Source organism: Oenanthe melanoleuca, chromosome 17 (assembly GCF_029582105.1).
Source record: "Oenanthe melanoleuca isolate GR-GAL-2019-014 chromosome 17, OMel1.0, whole genome shotgun sequence".
Taxonomy (NCBI): Eukaryota; Metazoa; Chordata; class Aves; order Passeriformes; family Muscicapidae; genus Oenanthe; species Oenanthe melanoleuca.
The window spans coordinates 1,089,414-1,107,165 of record NC_079350.1 but is presented as its reverse complement, the minus strand read 5'-3'; the positions used below and the strand labels follow the sequence as shown (position 1 = coordinate 1,107,165).

Genomic DNA, 17,752 nt, shown 5'->3' with positions numbered 1-17,752 from the left:
TCAAACTTTTTGGTGCACTTAAAATCATCTGGAGAGGCTGTGGTGTGGCAGTGCCTGGCAGTGAAGCAGGAGGGTGGCAGTGGCACTGGACTCTGCTCCAGGCTGGACACCAGGGGGTGTCCCCACAGCCCTGTCCCCACACTGTGGGGTCACCATGGCACCTGTGCTGGGACATGGAGCAGAACTGACCCCTCCACCTGCCCTGGGCTGCCCACACAGCCCCCAGGACACACCTGGGTCCCTGTGAAACACTGAGATCAGTCACTTGGGCCAATCTCCTCACTGAAAATCCTGATTTCCAAATGACACCAAGAGCACCAGATCCAGGAGCTGGAAGCAAGGCAGAAGCTAAACCAGAATCTCCTCCTACAGGGACTCAGCTAAAGCAGGAGCCTCCTCTGACAGGGACCCCTGCCAGCCCCAGAGCACAGATAAAAATGACACATTAGGAAAACCACAATGCTGAAATGTCATATGCAGCCTATTCCAGAGCAACTGAACCTGTATTTCCTCGATAAAACAACAAAACACAAAGTTAACTGCACTGCAAAAATGTCTCTTATTACTTTAATGTACTAGAATATTGCTTAATGAAAGTTCTTAATTGCAATACAATTAATTACATACACAGAGTCCCCAATTACATTTTCCAATAAGACATTGGCTTTGCTATAGGTCTAAAGGCACTAAACCAATTTTAATATATTAAGACCAATTTCCCTTGAATACTAATTACTATCTAATGATAAAATGAGAAAGAGGAACTTTCCAGAAGTAAGATGGCAAGAATAAAACTAAATTAGCCATGAACAGCTTCCTACCACACATAAAGGCATTTCACATTACAAAGTGCAGCTTTCAGTTTAAAGATAAATCTTTGTGCAAGTTAAAAGTTCTGCACACTGGAAGCAGTTTATTAGCTTGAATGCTATTAGTAAATGCTGGATGGAAAGGGGATTTCTCCATACATATTTCTTAATAATGGAAAGTTTTTGTTTCATTTAATACCCTGAAATATAAACTTTCTCTTTGCCCAAAGGAATGTGGCTGCTCTTCTCCCAGCAGATGCTTGGCATCATCCATATATATATTTATAAATGACTATGAGGCTATGAAGAGAACATTTACAAGTAATAGCTGTTACAACAGTTTTTTCTGACTGGCATATCAAAGCTAAAAGTATTTCAAATCAAGACAGAATGCACAAAGTGAATATTTCAGTTTGCTGATAGGATTGTCAAGCCATTATTTTATTAATAGTGCAAAACTGTCAATATTTCTATTTTAAAAGATTGCTCCTAAGCACCCTAAAATGCATTTTCTGCCTGTGCAGGGGGAGCCAGGCTCTGCACAAGGCAGGGATGGGGACTGAGATCAGCTGCACTGTCCCTGAGCCCTTCTGTGCAGGGCCAGCAGCCAGCCCTGACAGGGACAGTGCAGGGCCCCTGCCATGGCAATCCCCACCCCAGCAGGGCTCTCAGGGCACCATCCACTGCTAATGGAGGGCAGGAATGCTCCCCAGCTCAGGGAATTTGGACCTGGCAGCCTCAGGGATCCACCCCACACCTCTGCAGTGTAAGAGCAGGGCTCACCTCAGTGTCCCCTGGCCTGGCAGGGAAGGGCAGCAGTGCAGCACAAGGACTTCAGGAGGAGGAAAAGAGTGACATTTATTTTGAGCCAAGGCTCCTGAGGCTCTCCTGGAGCAGAGCAGACTGACTGCCTCCTGCTACACCATTTACAAACTTCCAAAAGATTTACTCTCTGAGTAATGGTGACCTGAACCCAGTCATCCATGAGAGCAAAGACCTGCAGGAGACACAGGCCACAGTCTGGATTCCTCCACAGATGATGAAAATACATTAAAAATGCAGTATCTACAGTATTCTTTTAATTACAGAGCCTGGGTTTAAAAAAAATGTTATTTTAAATCACAAGCAAAACCCATGGAAGCATGACTAGTGTGCATCATTTCATAAATTAAAAATCGATACAAAAATAATAGGTGGGATGCAGACGTCGGGGAATTCTGGCTTGTGGAAGAGCACAACTCGATTAGTGAGGTCAGAATTGCTCCATTTCCTCAGCACAGCCCCCCTGCTCCCTCTTGCCAAGGCCTCTCCTACAGTTTCTCAGAACCATTTCATGAAGAAATGAACCTGGAGCACCAGGAATATTTTGGGAGCAAGGCCCCCCTTCAGGAGAGCAGCAAAGCTGTGAGTGTTAATCCCAGCAGGATTAATCCCAGCAGCACTGGGAGCTCATGCTGCTGTGCCTCACTTCTCACTGCTGCACCCAGGGGTGCTCTGGGGATGCTCTGCTGCTATTCTGGACAAGACACAGATGCTGTGGTCAAAAAGCACCAACTGAAAGGTTTAACCTTTGCACAGAAAGAAAAAACTCCTCCAATACTTGAAACAGGCTCTTACTACAGCTGTGTGCAGTGCTCTTGGCTGAGAGCAGGACTGGGACTGGTTTTACTTATTAGTACAAGCAACATTTTTACATAAAATGAAATGAAAGAACACCAATCCTGAGAGTGTGGCTGCTGTAAAGAATGAAGAATGGACCAAAATGCCATGGGACAAATACAAATCAATGTTAAATGTCTTTTTTTAAAGTTTCTTATATTGTTTCATGTAAAGAAATAAATCAGGAAATAAATATTAGGATCATTAAAACAGTAATAGAATAAAAAATATCTGAGCAGAGCTGGAGAGAAGATTATTTGTCTGGCACTTCAGAAATCATCAAACTGCTCTAGTTATTTCTGCATGGTTAATTTCCTTAAATTGTGTTAGAAAACCCCAGTGCCTCTGACAGCCACAGTGACAGGGCACAACACCCTGCAGACCAAGCCCTCGACTCACTGAGCAATGTCTGCACCACAGACAGGTTCATATTTCGTGTTTTTCAGGGCTGGTCATAACTTTACAGAGCAGAGTTTAACAGCAAAAGATTAATCATGAAGTGATAAACAGGATGCAGACTATTTACTAAAGGTATGAAATCCATCATTTCCCTCTGGAATATTGTTTTGGCACCATGGAGAAGTGCCTCAGGACAGAGAGTCTCATCAAAATGTACTTGCCCAGACAGTACAGCTTGTGTTCCAAAATACATAACTTATGTGAGTTTAAGCAGTTTACAAGAGCAAAAGTGAAAAGGGGAAACATACTGTTCTCCCGGACAAGGCAGAATTCCAAAGTGCTCTGGCTCTCCAAGGTACAGTCTAAATCTACTGGGACATTAGGTTCACTCTGCTTCTCCAGCCGATACTGAGGACCTGAAACATAAAGTAACTTGTAAAATCATCTGTTTTCTAACAAAGTGATGGCTTAGCACGTTCAACTAACATGAGGTTACAGCCCAGGAGCACAGCAGGTGGGTGTTGATGTCTTGGAGCCCTTTGCCAAAGGAAGAGCTGGAGGATGGTGTGGGAGGAAAAAAACATTCCCACTGTCCTGAGCTGTCCCAGGCATGACCTGACAAACCCCTGCCCAGCTCTCCCACGCTGTTCCTCCAGCAGGTGAGGCTGCAGCAAATCCCCTGTGCTGTGCCCAGCACAGCCTGGCACAGGAAACACCCACTGACAGCTCGCTGTACAGCCAGGGGCATTTCTGGGTATCTTTCCCCTGGGTTTGCTCCCTGCTGCCAATCCCTCCTGCCTGCACAGAGCACTGGGAAACACCTGGGAGGGAAATCAGCCCTTCCTTAGGAACTGCATCACACAGAGGGACAGATGCTGCTGCTTTGAATGAATTATTTTCACATTTTAACAGTAGATCTTGAAGGTTCGGCTGCCAACTTCTTTCTTCCCCAACCAAATCCCCAAAGTAAGGACAATACCACTTAAAAAGCTGTTTTAAAACTACAGAAAATGCATAAAAATTGTTTTTACAAAAACTAGGCTATTTTAAAAAAATCTTTTAGTTGAATGGATCCTTAACTACATGCCTTTACTGAAACAAACCAGGACACTCTGATCCAAAGCCCCATGAGGCAGCTCCAGTCCTGCTGTCCTGACAGTGGTGGGGTGGGGGGAGACCCAAATGCACCAAGTTCCAGGTGGGACCCTGAAGAAGAGAAGTCCCTTCCAAGGCAGGAGCTGATGGGGCCAACACCCTCCTGTCCTCACTCCAATCCTGAGAGCTGAAGTGCACACCAAGGTCTCAGCTGTGTATTTTCCATATAATCCAGTAAAACAACCTGAACAGCCACCTGAAAAATCTAAAGTGATTCAAAGCCCCTTTAACCAGGTCTCTACGTAACAAAAAACCTAGAACTGAAATAAAAAAATTGATTCCCTCTTCACAAGTACTTAAAAGATTTCTGACTGTTTGCTGACTTTGAATTACGAGTATATATGATGAAATATTTAAAATATATAAAAAAATTAAGTCTTTCAGCCTCAGATGGCATGCCTAAGGAATGGAATTTGTTAGCCAATTAATTTTAAATTTACTACAGCAGAATTTCAATTACAGCTCCTCATTCCATGCCACGTGAGGCACTCTCTGCTCGGCCCGGGCGCGTTCCCTCCCCATTACGGACACTCCTTATTCCCAGTGCCACTCAGAGCAGAAGCAGTGCCAGGCTTTTTAGGGGACACAGGAGGAGCCCCAGCAGCTGCCACCCTGCCCAGCACAACCAGTGATGGCACGAGGAGCTGCCAAAGCATCTGCAGTGAAAACCACGCAGCACAAAGAGAGGCGAGCAGACCCAGCACCACCACTGCTCCTCTCCCGGCTACTGGAAATGTGATTAACAATTTAAATTTAAAATAAATTCGATAAACAGAGGCCTGCTTGTTAGGCAAAAGCAAAATATACTGAATTGAAACAAATCTCAAAGCAGTGAATCAATTTGGATTTAAAATCTGCTGTTGGTTTAGGAACAGGACCAGCACAGCAACACCCAATGGCTTTGTCTGTTCATCTCAAGCAGCTTCCAGAGATTCCCAAGCTCCAAGGGAACTGCTGGTTTCACATCTGTGCTGCTGGTAGCCAGCCCCAAACCCCTGCTCAGAGGGGGGAAACCCTGGAAGGGTTAAATGCAGGCAGGGTTCACCCTCTCTCTGTGTGGAGAATATCACCCACATCAGGAACAGTCCCCAGGCTGCTGAACCCTGACCAGGGATCACATCCCAACATGACCTGCAGTGCACAGGATCATTTTATCTGGAGCAGCTTGAGAACTCCACAATCAGGTAAATTGTTTTACCCAGTTTGTGTCAAGCCTGTATTAACTCTGCTAATAAAGCAGGGAAATAGAGCTCCAGAGCAGAAACCAGGTCAACCTGCCTTATGGATAACTCCTTAAAAGCAGAAAATACTGAGAAATCTTAAAAAACAGTAAATACTGAGAAATTAAAAAAAAAAAAAAAGTGCAAATGGATTTTCAGAGAGTATCTACTCCTCAATTATGCTTTAAATATCTGTCCACATTTACATGACCTCTGCTTCCCAACAGATGAAGAACGTTAGGCTGAGTCTGTGGAGGAGTTTTACTATCAGGCTTCTCTCACAAGTTCAAATGATGTCACTGTAGTAGGAATATTGGATAATTTAATGGTCTCCTAATGGAATCCTGCTCTGTGAATTTCAACAAATTTTCAAGTGGCAATACCAAAGATGGATTTTATGGATTTCTGTAATCTCATGCAAATGCTCAATGCAGTAGTAAAATAAACCTTTAAAATCCTGGCACGGACTGCCCTGGGCAGTGTCCCAAGCCAAGCTTTCCTGCTGAAGGCAGCTCCCAGGGCTCCACACCCCTCCTGGGGCTGATCCTCCACCACACACCTCCCTCCCATGGAAATCCCTGTCCCACCACTCCCACCATGGGCTCTGTGCACAAATACCCACTTGGCCATTCCAAAACACCCTTAGAGACAGGAATGCTCATCAGGAATTCAAAACAAGGAAACATACCCCAAGACCCACAGCTTCCCTATGAGCACACAAAGGTGCCTGGGAAGAATCCCACCCTGTAATCAAATTAAGGGACCCCTTTCAGAAGGGAATGGCCACCCGAATAGCAACAAACCAATTCTGTTGCCATTTAAGCTGCAAAGCTTTCAGAAAGGGCTTTTGAAAGCATGACCCATCAGTTCTAATTTTTAAAACTTATCCTTTCAGTCAAGACTAGAAAAAGGCCCATTCCAACTTTTATCTCCACTACAAAGTGCTGTTATCTTGGGCTGTTGTCAGGAGCTCTCTCTCTCTTTCTGCTGACAAGCAGAGACTAGAGAGATAAGATTGGGAACGAATCTCACTTCTCTGAGTAAATAAATAATCAATACTCATCTAAATGTAAATGAGAAAGTATCCCCCTCTGATAACAGGGCTCTTATCAAACAGCCAATTTTCTGCAGACATTTGGCCTCAACCAAATCACCATCATTCAGCCCCAGCCTAATGGCTAAAAATCGTAACTAAATTGAACCGATCACCAGAGATCAACTAAGTTCAGCCATGGCTACTACGGGTTCAAATGTTTGGAATGCAATTTTTCCCCCATTAACTTTCAATAGCAATGAAGAATGCCACGGTCAGGGGTGAATCTGCACAATAAACAATACTAACACTGCAACAGGGAACCAGGCTTTAAACAAAACCCCAACCAAACCCCTCTCCAGCTCCAAACTAGTTACTAGGGTGAAATAAGGATTATAGAAAGAATATTTAATGTTTGTGGAGTGGTCAAACCTAAACAAAAAAAGACCAGTATCAACAAAAATCGCAAATTGTTGAAAACTGAGGCTGTATTTTATAGCATTAGTCTGTGCAACAAAACACATCCCTATGCCTGTATATCCCTCTCTTCACCTCCAAGAGCTCCCATAATTCTCACCAACACCCTGGCTCCACCTGGGCTATATCAGCTGTTTCTGCTCCCTTTACAGTCCGTGCATTTGTCCAAAACCCTTCTGAATTTCCCATTTTCAGGACATTTACCTTCTGAATTTATTACACTGCCTGAGGAAAAGCATTCCTTTCATTCCAATGAGCCATTTCCACCCCAATGTTTGGGGTGAGCAGCTCCTGTTTCTGAACTACCAGACTAAAACCATCCCAATTCACTGTCCCCACCACCTGCACTGCACAGACACCTCTTATACCCAGCTGTGCCTTTTCCACACCACAAAAGCCCTTCCCTCTTCAGCATCTGCTCCTCATTTCATGTGCCTGATCCATTTCCACAGTCATCCCTTTCTGCATCTCTTCACTTCTCTTTTTTGAGACAAAATACAGCAATTAAGATATGGGTACATTGGGATTTATGGACTCAGTTCCTGATGTTCCATTTGTCTTTCTGCCTGCTCCTACCTGGAGCTGAAGTGTTCACAGAAGTACCCGTGATGATGCTGGATACTTTTCCTGACTGATGGAAGGTAATTAGAGCCCATCATTGTACACATATAGTTACAGTTGCTTTTCACTGTGTATATTATTTTGTGCTCATTGACACTGAATTCCCTCTCTCATTTTATTGTCCTGTCACTCAGCACTGTGGATACCTCTGCAGTGCTTCACAGACAGCTTTTATTTGCACTATTCTTACCTCTTTTGTATCAACAGCACATTTTGTCACATCAGCATTCACATCCTTCCCATGCCCCACATTAACGAACAATGCAGGTTCCACCAGTTCCACTGGAGCTCCACCAGTAACCTAGTTACGAATCACCCAGGGCCATTATTCCTATTCTTTGTTTCCTGTCTTTTAATCAATTATTAATCCATGTGAGGATCCTCCTTCTCATCCTGTGACAGCTTAATTGCTTTATGAGCCTTTGTCAAATCTTTTTTGGAACTCTGAGCAAGCCATGGAAAGCCCCCACCCTGTTGAGCTGGTCCCTGGCTCCCTCAGCCTGCTCTGCCAAAGCCATGCCACCTTTGCCCCTGTGTGCTGCATTTGCTCAAGTGCCATCATTAATTCTGCTCTTTGCTAGGGGTTCCTGTTACAATTTCACAGTTTGACAAAGCCCAGGCAAACCTGTCTGTCCTTGAACTCCTTCCACAAACCCCTGGCATCACCCCTAGCCATGAGCAGCTGGTGTGAGCACTACACAAGGTGGTGTTAATGGTGCAACATCTCCATCTGACCTGCAGCACAGCTTGGGCACTGCTCACAGGGGTCTGCAGGAATCACAGGATGGCTCAGCACACAGGGGAACCTCACCCTGACCCTTCCCCTGCCATGGCAGGGACAGCTTCCACTGTCCCAGGCTGCTCCAAACCTCATCCAACCCAGCCCTTGGGCACTGCCAGGGATCCAGGGACAGCCACAGCTGCTCTGGGCAAAGGAAATAACAGAGCAAAAGACAAAATAACAAAGAAAATAAGAAGGAAAAAATCAGAAATGTGGACAGTTAGGCAGCCACAGTTCAACAGCCACGGTGACAGATGCTGGGCAGGAGGGAACAAGCAAAAGGGAACTGAGCACTGTCCACAGGCAGAAGGCAGCAGAGCAGTCAAAAAACCCCTGTTGATAAACACTTAACACTGATGTCTGTGGGACTTTCCATTTTAAGTCCCTCCTTTCACAAGGATTTGTGATTTATTGCTTTGCTGCTCCATCCCTGGGCTTTGAAAGCGTGATTCTGCTCGAGTTTAAACTATATTTATATTTATTTTTTTGTTATCGCTTTTTTATTATTGCTATAGAAAATATTTGCTGGAAATATGTTGCAGCTATTACAAGGTCATAAAAAAGAGGAGATTTATGTATTTCTATCATTTCAAATAGTCTGTCAGAAAGTATCAGTCGTGCTAAGTGTAAGACTGCTGGATTCCAGCGCTCCCTCTGCCAGCACATGGGCAGCAGATGGAGGAATTAAAATAGCTCAGTATGGAGCTCCTTGGGTGCTGGCTGGGAGGAGGGAAATTGAGGCAGCTCCTCGTCCCTCTGGGCAGGTCTGGGGGAACGCTGGCTCCCCAGGGATGCTGGACATGGCCCCTGGGCCAGGGGATGAGCACTGGACCAAAACAAAAAGGGCAGAGAGAGAAGCAGGATCAATCCAGAGTGGGAACAGGGAGAGGGCTCAGGCCTCCTTCTGCAGGAGCTTTCCCAGAACATGACAGAAGGGGCAGGATTCCATTGTGTGCTTGGCAATGACAATAAAACAACAGAAAATATGTAAACAGTGTGAGAGGAAGTGGCTGCAGAGCAGAATGTTTACATCTCCAATCCCGCTGCTGCGAGGACGTCTTAAATCTGTTTATCTGCTAAAAATCCCCAAAGCCCCTCAACACCTCTGAAGTGGAATAAAGATTTTATCATTACAAATGCAAATACTGGTTAATAAATAAAGATATTTAAATAGTGAAAACAAACTTTTAACATTACACACAACCATGAGAGATTTTTTTTAGCCCAATCTGTTTTTCCTTAACTTGCACTGTTGTGACATTACCGAATTTTACACACAGTTATCTGCCGCTCTCCACAGAAATACAGATGGTTTTTGTAGAAATAAACAGTCATTTATATGAAACAATTGTAAAATAGTTTATGGAAACCAGTGGTGTAATGCATTCAAATAAATGCCAGGCCTGGTTGATGGAGAGCCAAGGTGTTAAATCACACTGCTCAGGAATTCAGCTGTGGGAAACAGATAGTAAATCCAGAGTGACAGAATTTCCAGTGATGGCAAAGGTTTCTGACATCTAGTCCAGTACACAAAAACTACAGCAGTTCAAACCTATTTTACTTAACACTACCTTGACAGCCAGTGAAATTAAAGAATTTAGTCAAAGGCCCTTAAAAAGAAACAAACACTTCATTTCTGGATTGCTTTTCTGGGGAACAGCAAATGTGCAGCACGGCCAGCAGCAACCCAGGCTGTGCACAGCATCAACAGAAGGGTTTTACTTCATTGCTACCTTTCTGCATTAGCAGCATGCAGCTCTAAATAAAGCTGAGACAAAACCATCATGTTTGATCTATAATGTAAAGCACCCACAGCAGAAAGCCAATAAACAGATTTTATTTTAAACTCACAGCTCTGAGAAGTGTCCGGTTTTCATTGCCCAGAATTGTCCCCAAGGGGCCATGCTGGGGCCAGCCCAGATGGACATTCCTGACTGACCTGGGCTACCAAGTGACAAAGGTGCTTTTCCCTGGCTAGGAAGACACCAGAGATTGTTCTGCAGTTTGGGGCAGCACAGTGTACTCAAGGGTTCATGGAAACAGAGCAGGGAGGAGCTGGTCCCATGAAGGTACCAGGGACCAGCACAGCCTCTGTTCATCAGAGAGGGTGAAACAAACACCAAAATCTCAGCCACACAAACACTGAGTTGCACAGTTTAAAATGTCACATAAATTACAGCATTATTACCAATCCAGAAGAACCAGTAACCACATGAATTCAATACCAACAGATCCAAAATAAACCCCATTCAATATTTCACTTTCGTTTTGGAGGCTGGGCATGAAAAATTCTTCTCACTCATCCAGGTTGATACTCAGCCCAAGGCACAGGGTAACTAGCCATTGCTGCTCTGACAATTCACAAACTTTATTCCCAACGAGCTGTTCCAGGACCAGCATCCCTGTCCCTGTCCCCTGATCAGTGTCAACAGGCAGGGGAGAGAGAAAGGGTGTGTGGAATAAATCATAAATCATAAATCATCCCTGCTGCAGAGCAGAGCCCAGGCTGAGGCAGGAGGAAATCATTCCCAGCAGTTCCATTGCCCCTCTCTGCCCTGTTCACCCACCCTGCAGCTGGGAATACCCTAAAAAACCTGCAGTGAGCCCTTCTCCCCTTCCCAGATCAGCCCTGGCTGGGAGCGGGGATGGGAGCCAAGCCCAGCTCTGGGAATGGGGCACAGATCTGGGAATGGGGCACAGCTCTGGGAATGGGGCACAGATCTGGGAATGGGGAACAGCTCTGGGAATGGGGCACAGATCTGGGAATGGGGCACAGCTCTGGGAATGGGGCACAGCTCTGGGAATGGGACACAGCTCTGGGAATGGGGCACAGCTCTGGGAATGGGGCACAGATCTGGGAATGGGGCACAGCTCTGGGAATGGGGCACAGATCTGGGAATGGGGAACAGCTCTGGAAACGGGGAACAGCTCTGGGAATGGGGAACAGATCTGGGAATGCCAGCACAGCTCTGGGAATGGGGAACAGATCTGGGAATGGGGCACAGATCTGGGAATGGGGCACAGCTCTGGGAATGGGGCACAGCTCTGGGAATGGGGAACAGATCTGGGAATGGGGAACAGATCTGGGAATGGGGAACAGATCTGGGAATGGGGCACAGCTCTGGGAATGGGGCACAGCTCTGCGAATGGGGAACAGATCTGGGAATGGGGAACAGATCTGGGAATGGGGCACAGATCTGGGAATGGGGAACAGATCTGGGAATGGGGCACAGCTCTGGGAATGGGGAACAGATCTGGGAATGGGGAACAGCTCTGGGAATGGGGCACAGCTCTGGGAATGGGGCACAGATCTGGGAATGGGGCACAGCTCTGGGAATGGGGCACAGCTCTGGGAATGGGGCACAGCTCTGGGAATGGGGAACAGCTCTGGGAATGGGGAACAGATCTGGGAATGGGGAACAGATCTGGGAATGGGGCACAGATCTGGGAATGGGGCACAGCTCTGGGAATGCCAGCACAGCTCTGGGAATGGGGAACAGATCTGGGAATGGGGCACAGCTCTGGGAATGGGGCACAGATCTGGGAATGGGGAACAGCTCTGGGAATGGGGCACAGATCTGGAATGCCAGCACAGCTCTGGGAATGGGGCACAGCTCTGGGAATGGGGAACAGCTCTGGGAATGGGGCACAGCTCTGGGAATGGGGCACAGATCTGGGAATGGGGCACAGCTCTGGGAATGGGGAACAGATCTGGGAATGGGGAACAGCTCTGGGAATGGGGCACAGCTCTGGGAATGGGGCACAGATCTGGGAATGGGGAACAGCTCTGGGAATGGGGCACAGATCTGGAATGCCAGCACAGCTCTGGGAATGGGGCACAGCTCTGGGAATGGGGAACAGCTCTGGGAATGGGGCACAGCTCTGGGAATGCCAGCACAGCTCTGGGAATGGGGCACAGCTCTGGGAATGGGGCACAGCTCTGGGAATGGGGCACAGCTCTGGGAATGCCAGCACAGCTCTGGGAATGGGGAACAGCTCTGGGAATGGGGCACAGCTCTGGGAGTGCCAGCACAACGTGGGGCAGGGACAGGGACTGGTCCCAGCTCTGCACACACCACTGGGTGCCCACGCTCTGTAATTCACATCCCTCTGCCAGGGATCCAAACCCACATCACTGAGGTATTTCCAGGTATTTCCATTCCTAACCAGGCCCCAGGCTCTGCAGGGGGGCTCTAATGATCCCAAACAAAGCACTGGGAGCCAGAGCAACTCATGACTACCACTAAGCTGAAAAGCAGGAGTGTGAACACAAGGAAACACAAATTAATTGGCTTTTCACTGTCACAGATGCTGGGGCTTCCATCCCAGAAAGAGTCAGAGCAAACATATGCATCGCCTACTCGAACATATTTACTTTTAAATTTAAACTCCTCAGTTACCATCATTCCATGACAGTATCAAACTTTAATGACAGTTTATTCTAATTGTAGTTCATCTGTTAGGAGTGCTTTAATCACAGGGCTGTGGCTTTACATAGTTTATCTTTTTTATTCTCCTTTTTAAAATGTATGAATAAATACATGTATGTGCTATCAAAATACACACACACCTCCCTCTACAGACATTTTTTTGGCCCTACTTTCCCACTGACAAGGTAGGATGAGGAAGGAAAACCCCAGCAAGGCCCACAGCTCCTCTAGCAGCTGTTTTAGAACACTTAAGTCACAAAATTTGACATTCAATGTGGTGCTGACACTGACAGGTCAGAAACAGAATTTTCAAACACAACTCAGATCTCTCCTCCCCAGCTGCTCCTCAGACAGAGATGAGCCCCAAGCAGAACTCTTCATCTGAGAGTCTCCAGGTTCTGAGGAGCAACCTAAACTTTGTGGGAACAAATCTAAAACATGGGAATAACCAACCAGCACAAAACCTGGGTCTGTAACAGAGTGTGCTCCAGGTACCAGGGGATGCAAAAGGCTCCTTTCCCTGGCCTTGGCAGCTGCAATTCCCCTGATTCTGGTATAGAGACTAAAACATGATATGGAGACTTTTATCTTTAAGTCCTACGCCTGTTTCTTGAATCTTTCTCTTTTCTTATTATTCAGCTTCCTGTGACAGTGAAATAATACACTTAAACAGACCAGGAAGATTATTTTAAACTATTTTTGGTCACTTTACACATTTTAAAGAATGCAAAAAGCACTGGTTGACAGCTGTTAGGGACTTGAATGTTATTGCAAAGCAGCTGTTTTCATTTATCGAAAAAGTATTAATCTTTCTCCAAACTCACAGAGCACTGAGCTAATAACTCTCCCTCTAACCTACGGAAAATACAGGTCATGTCTGTGCAATGTTGGCAGAAGGTTTTGTTTATAACAATTAAACTTGTAGAGCATTTTGTTCTTAAAAGGACTGAGCCTTTCTGGTCGGGGGATGTTTGCAGTCGGAGGCAGCTATTAAATAATAATCAGTAGCATGTTCACCCTGCAAAGAATTTCTACTTGAAATCAGAAAAGATTAATCAGAGGAGACTTCTCTGTTCACTAGAAATTTCAGCTGAAGAGAGGCTGACACGGACCAGGAACAGGCAGGATTATTCCAACATTTCAGCATTTAATGTTGTTTAGTTTTGTCTCTCATCTCCTTCTAAGAACATTCGGTTTTTATATACTGACATCAACGCTTAATTTGTTTGAAAACAAAGCCTCTGCACACATTCTCCCTGCATTGTTATTTACTTTACATTAGTATTTATAGTCCATTCAGTGGAGCTCTGGAGGAGAAGGCAACTGGCATCCCAGGGAATGTGTTTGTTGAAGAGCAGCAGGAATGAGACAGCTCACAGGCAGGGAGATAACTTCCAAGTGTACATATAGTTCCTGCACATATTTAATTTGAGAATCACCATGGTATCAAGATACATGAAGTATCAAGGATGAAGTCACCATCTTTCTTATGTTCTTAAAATCGTAATCCATGCAAACATATTTTATAGGGAATATTGAGTGCAGGCTTTGGTGCAGATATAAAAAGCCTGATAAGATCTCCTTGCCTGCTGCACACTGTGAGCTGCTGTCAGCCCCAGCCTCAGCTGAGCCCTAGGATCACAGCATGGGCTGTGCCTTCCACCTTGGAACAACTCTGCCTGCCTTGGTCCCACTGAGCCTCCTTAAAAAAACAGGATTTTAAGTGCACATCTACCACAACCCAAATTTCTTAATGTTAATGGGGTAACACATGAGTATTGGTGAAAGTAAGACCAGCAGAAACACACACCAGACTGAGTGAGCAGGAAAATAATTTCCCAGTAAAGCCAATCAGGTTCTAGGGGTAATGGTGTTTTACAGCTCTGCAACATGATCTGTATGACCTACAAAACTTCCTCTGCCAAGCCCCAGGGTGGGATTTTCAGGCATGCCTAACAGCTACCTGCTCCAGAAGTTAATGTTAAGGCTGTTACTGATCTCTGGGGAGCAGAATTATCCCAAGTACTAAAACACCCAAATCTTACCTTCTAAAACAGCTTTTCAGGACTCGGTTATTAGAGCTGTTCAAAATCCAGACAGCACAGTATCTGACATTTTTACTGATAAATTCAAGGAGAACAGGAAGTTCTTATGCTCCCAATCTCCAGCATGTGAGTTCTTTTCTGCAGATCTGCCACACTGCAGAGAGATTTTATATTTACACCATCAGCTGCTGAAGTGCTCAAAGGATGCACATCTCAAAGGAGATGTAAGCAGGATTATAAAAACAATCCTTAAAGTACCTCTGGACACCAGGGTTCTCCAAGGGCTGTTATCCCAGTGCCTGAGCAGTGCCAGTGTGCTGTGCCCAGCCAGGTCCCTGTGGCACTGATAGAGCTCCCAGCTCTCCTCTCTGTGGCTGGGGCATCTCCCCATCCTCGGGCTCCTTCTCTCCCATTGGGCTATTCCCAGAAAACCTCTTGCATGAGCAATGCCCCTGAGCCTCCTCAAGGTGGTCCAGCCTGGATTAGACCAGTCTCCCCTAGCTCACCCTACAAGTGCAGTGTTTTATTTCCAGCCCTCCCATAAACCATGCCTGTGCAATACACACTGCTGAGCACGCAATAGGTTAAACAAATTGATGATAAAGTACTCGACTTCGTTAGTTTTCATTACCATAAGAAAACATCAATTACATTTCCTATTTTATGAGTGTACACAGGGGAATCCATTACAGTAAGTGAGAGGTTCTACGACTCTTTCTGCTGCTCCTTCCCCCAGCAGAAAGCATAGTTTGTTTGTAAAGGCAGTGACACCAGCCCAGAGGAGGGGAAGGCACACCGGCGTATCTGCACAGACAGCTCCTATCCTGATTTATCCAGCCTGGCTCCTACTAATTAAACATCTGCCTCAACGGTTTCCTCTGCAGATTTATCTTCTCCAGAATGCAGCACTGGCTGGTTGTTACAGGCTTCTTCCCAACTTGCAGCCATTCCCACGTGCTGGTCCCCGTTGGTGATTTGGGCACGTGGCAGGAGATGATCCAGCATTCCCATTAACCCCCCGTGGGTGCCTGCGGTGGGACAGGTCACCAGGTCCCTCAGTCCTGCTGCAGGACAACCACATCCTCCAGGAAGGGACTCGGGGCCACAGCTCTCTCAGCTACAACACATCCCATTATTTCACCACCTGGCTTCCCCCTGACTGGCTCAAATATTATTGTTTAAAGATGGTCAGAGTTCATGTGTCAAAAGCCTTGAGACACTGAGAAAGAAAAATTGCAAGGAAGGTGAAATAGTTTGAACAGTTTGCAATAATTTTATCTAAATAGAGCTAGGCACAGTCAGAATAATCCTTCTGTTTTTTTCAGGCCTCTTTCTATGAAGCAAAGGTCGGAGCCCACTTCTGTTTCCTACTTTCCAGTATTTTGCTGCAACAAATAATGTCTGAACAGAGTATTTAGAGAAAACTAGCCTAGTGTTTTAGCCCTAGTAATGCTGAAAAAACCCTTCCCAACAGTAGCAAAGGAATTCCTCAAATTTTCCCCACCCAAATTAGCAAACCCAGGTTTGCATTTTCTTACCAATTTAGGACCAGTCTGAAAAATGTCCTGTAAGTCAGTGGTGAAAACAAATGAGAAAGCAACTGCTTCTACCAGTATCTGAAAACAGCATAAGCTGCAATGTAATAAATTCATCTGTCCTGAAAAGGCTGATCTGGAAGCCCATTGAAGACAGGCAGAAAAGCTCACAGGCATTTCAGTTTTATTAAACTATTCAAAAAACTTTAAATAAACACGTTCGGTCTATTTTTGGGAACGACTTTTTAAAAATCAGACCAATCAGCTTTAAATGAAACATTGCTGAATGAGGAGAAATGCTTCTCCTAAATCGTGTCTTATCTTTTATTCAGAACTTTGAGATGCTAATCCAGTGGTTAATAATGACCTGAAGCACCCTGGCCCTGGCCTGTGCTGTGCAAATGCTCTGATCTGCAATGCCATTTATCCCTGCATCTCCTCTCCAGGAACATCCTCTCCAATGATGAGGAGTCTGGGGGTAGGTGAGGAACGATGGTAAAACCTTTTCCTGCTCCTGCTCCAGTCTCTCTGTGCCCACTCTGGTGCATCCTGAGCTCTCCCTGCCCTCACAGCATTCCCAGCCCGTGGCAGACGGGGACAGGCACGGCCTGGCTGGATCCAGAGGGTCCCCTCTGTGCACACAGCTACAATTGCTGCTGCTTTAAAGATGACAGCCAGACCTTCCTAAGCCCTCCCACCCCTCTAAAGCCTGATAATCCACATTTTGGGAGAGAGATGTAATTGGGAACAAGGAAAGGTTTAGATAAACTAAGTTAATGTTAATAAAAATTTCTGATACACCACTATATACCGTGTTCCTGCAAAGGGCTCTGAGAAGGAGGGCCAAGGCAGCAGAAGTGAATGTATCAGCCGCAGAAACAAATGCCAGGTCCACTCCTTTTCTAAACTACTGAGCAAAAGTAACAAAGTCAAAGCAGAATAAAATTTTAAAAGGACAAAGAATAAAACATCTGTTCCACGAAGGGGGGAAGGAGTTTAAAGACTGAGCTAAGTGAATCCTTTAGCAACCTCCCTTCAGGGAAAGGAAATCTGACCCCAGGAAATAAATAAAAGTCACCCAAAAAGTGAACAAAAGAGGTGCTTGAAAAAAACACCCAACACCATTCATCGCCGCTAACGACTTGTTCATTATGAGTGATGATGGATAAAGACTTCTCACGCTGAGATGAAATCAAGATTTATATGCATTGTTTCCTCTCCCAACTTGTGGGAAGATCATCATCATTTAATTCTATCTCTGCGGCCAGCGATGGGCATCGGGAGGGCTGCTCATCACCCGGCGCAGTCAGCTGGCACGGGCCGAGCGCCGCTGGCACATCTGGCCGGGGGCGCCGCAGCCGGGCTGAGCGATGGCTGCTGGCCACCCTCCAAATTGCTGCAGCCTGCCGGGGCTGCTCTCCACCCCCAGCGCTGCTCCTCTCCACACCCTCCCCTTCTCTCTTTTTTTTTTTTTTTTTTACGAGAATCAGATTTTCACTGCTCCATTCAATTGCTCTTCTCTGCCATTTTTTACAGCTCTTATCGTTCCCTTGGAATATGGCCTTGAGACAGCTCATCCGTGTCCTTC

General features: G+C 45.8%; 1 protein-coding gene across 3 annotated transcripts in view; it reads right to left on the bottom strand.

Moving 5' to 3' along the window:
• MAPKAP1 (MAPK associated protein 1) overlaps nucleotides 1-17,752 on the bottom strand; it is an 82,135-nt gene that overhangs the window by 18,460 nt on the left and 45,923 nt on the right. For 2 of the 3 annotated variants that reach the window (XM_056505237.1, XM_056505239.1), the window contains exon 8: nucleotides 3,176-3,283. The exons of the other annotated variant lie outside the window; for it this stretch is intronic. In XM_056505237.1, coding sequence (XP_056361212.1) covers nucleotides 3,176-3,283 — 108 coding nt within the window. The remainder of the gene's footprint in view (nucleotides 1-3,175; nucleotides 3,284-17,752) is intronic. 3 annotated transcript variants of the gene reach the window in all.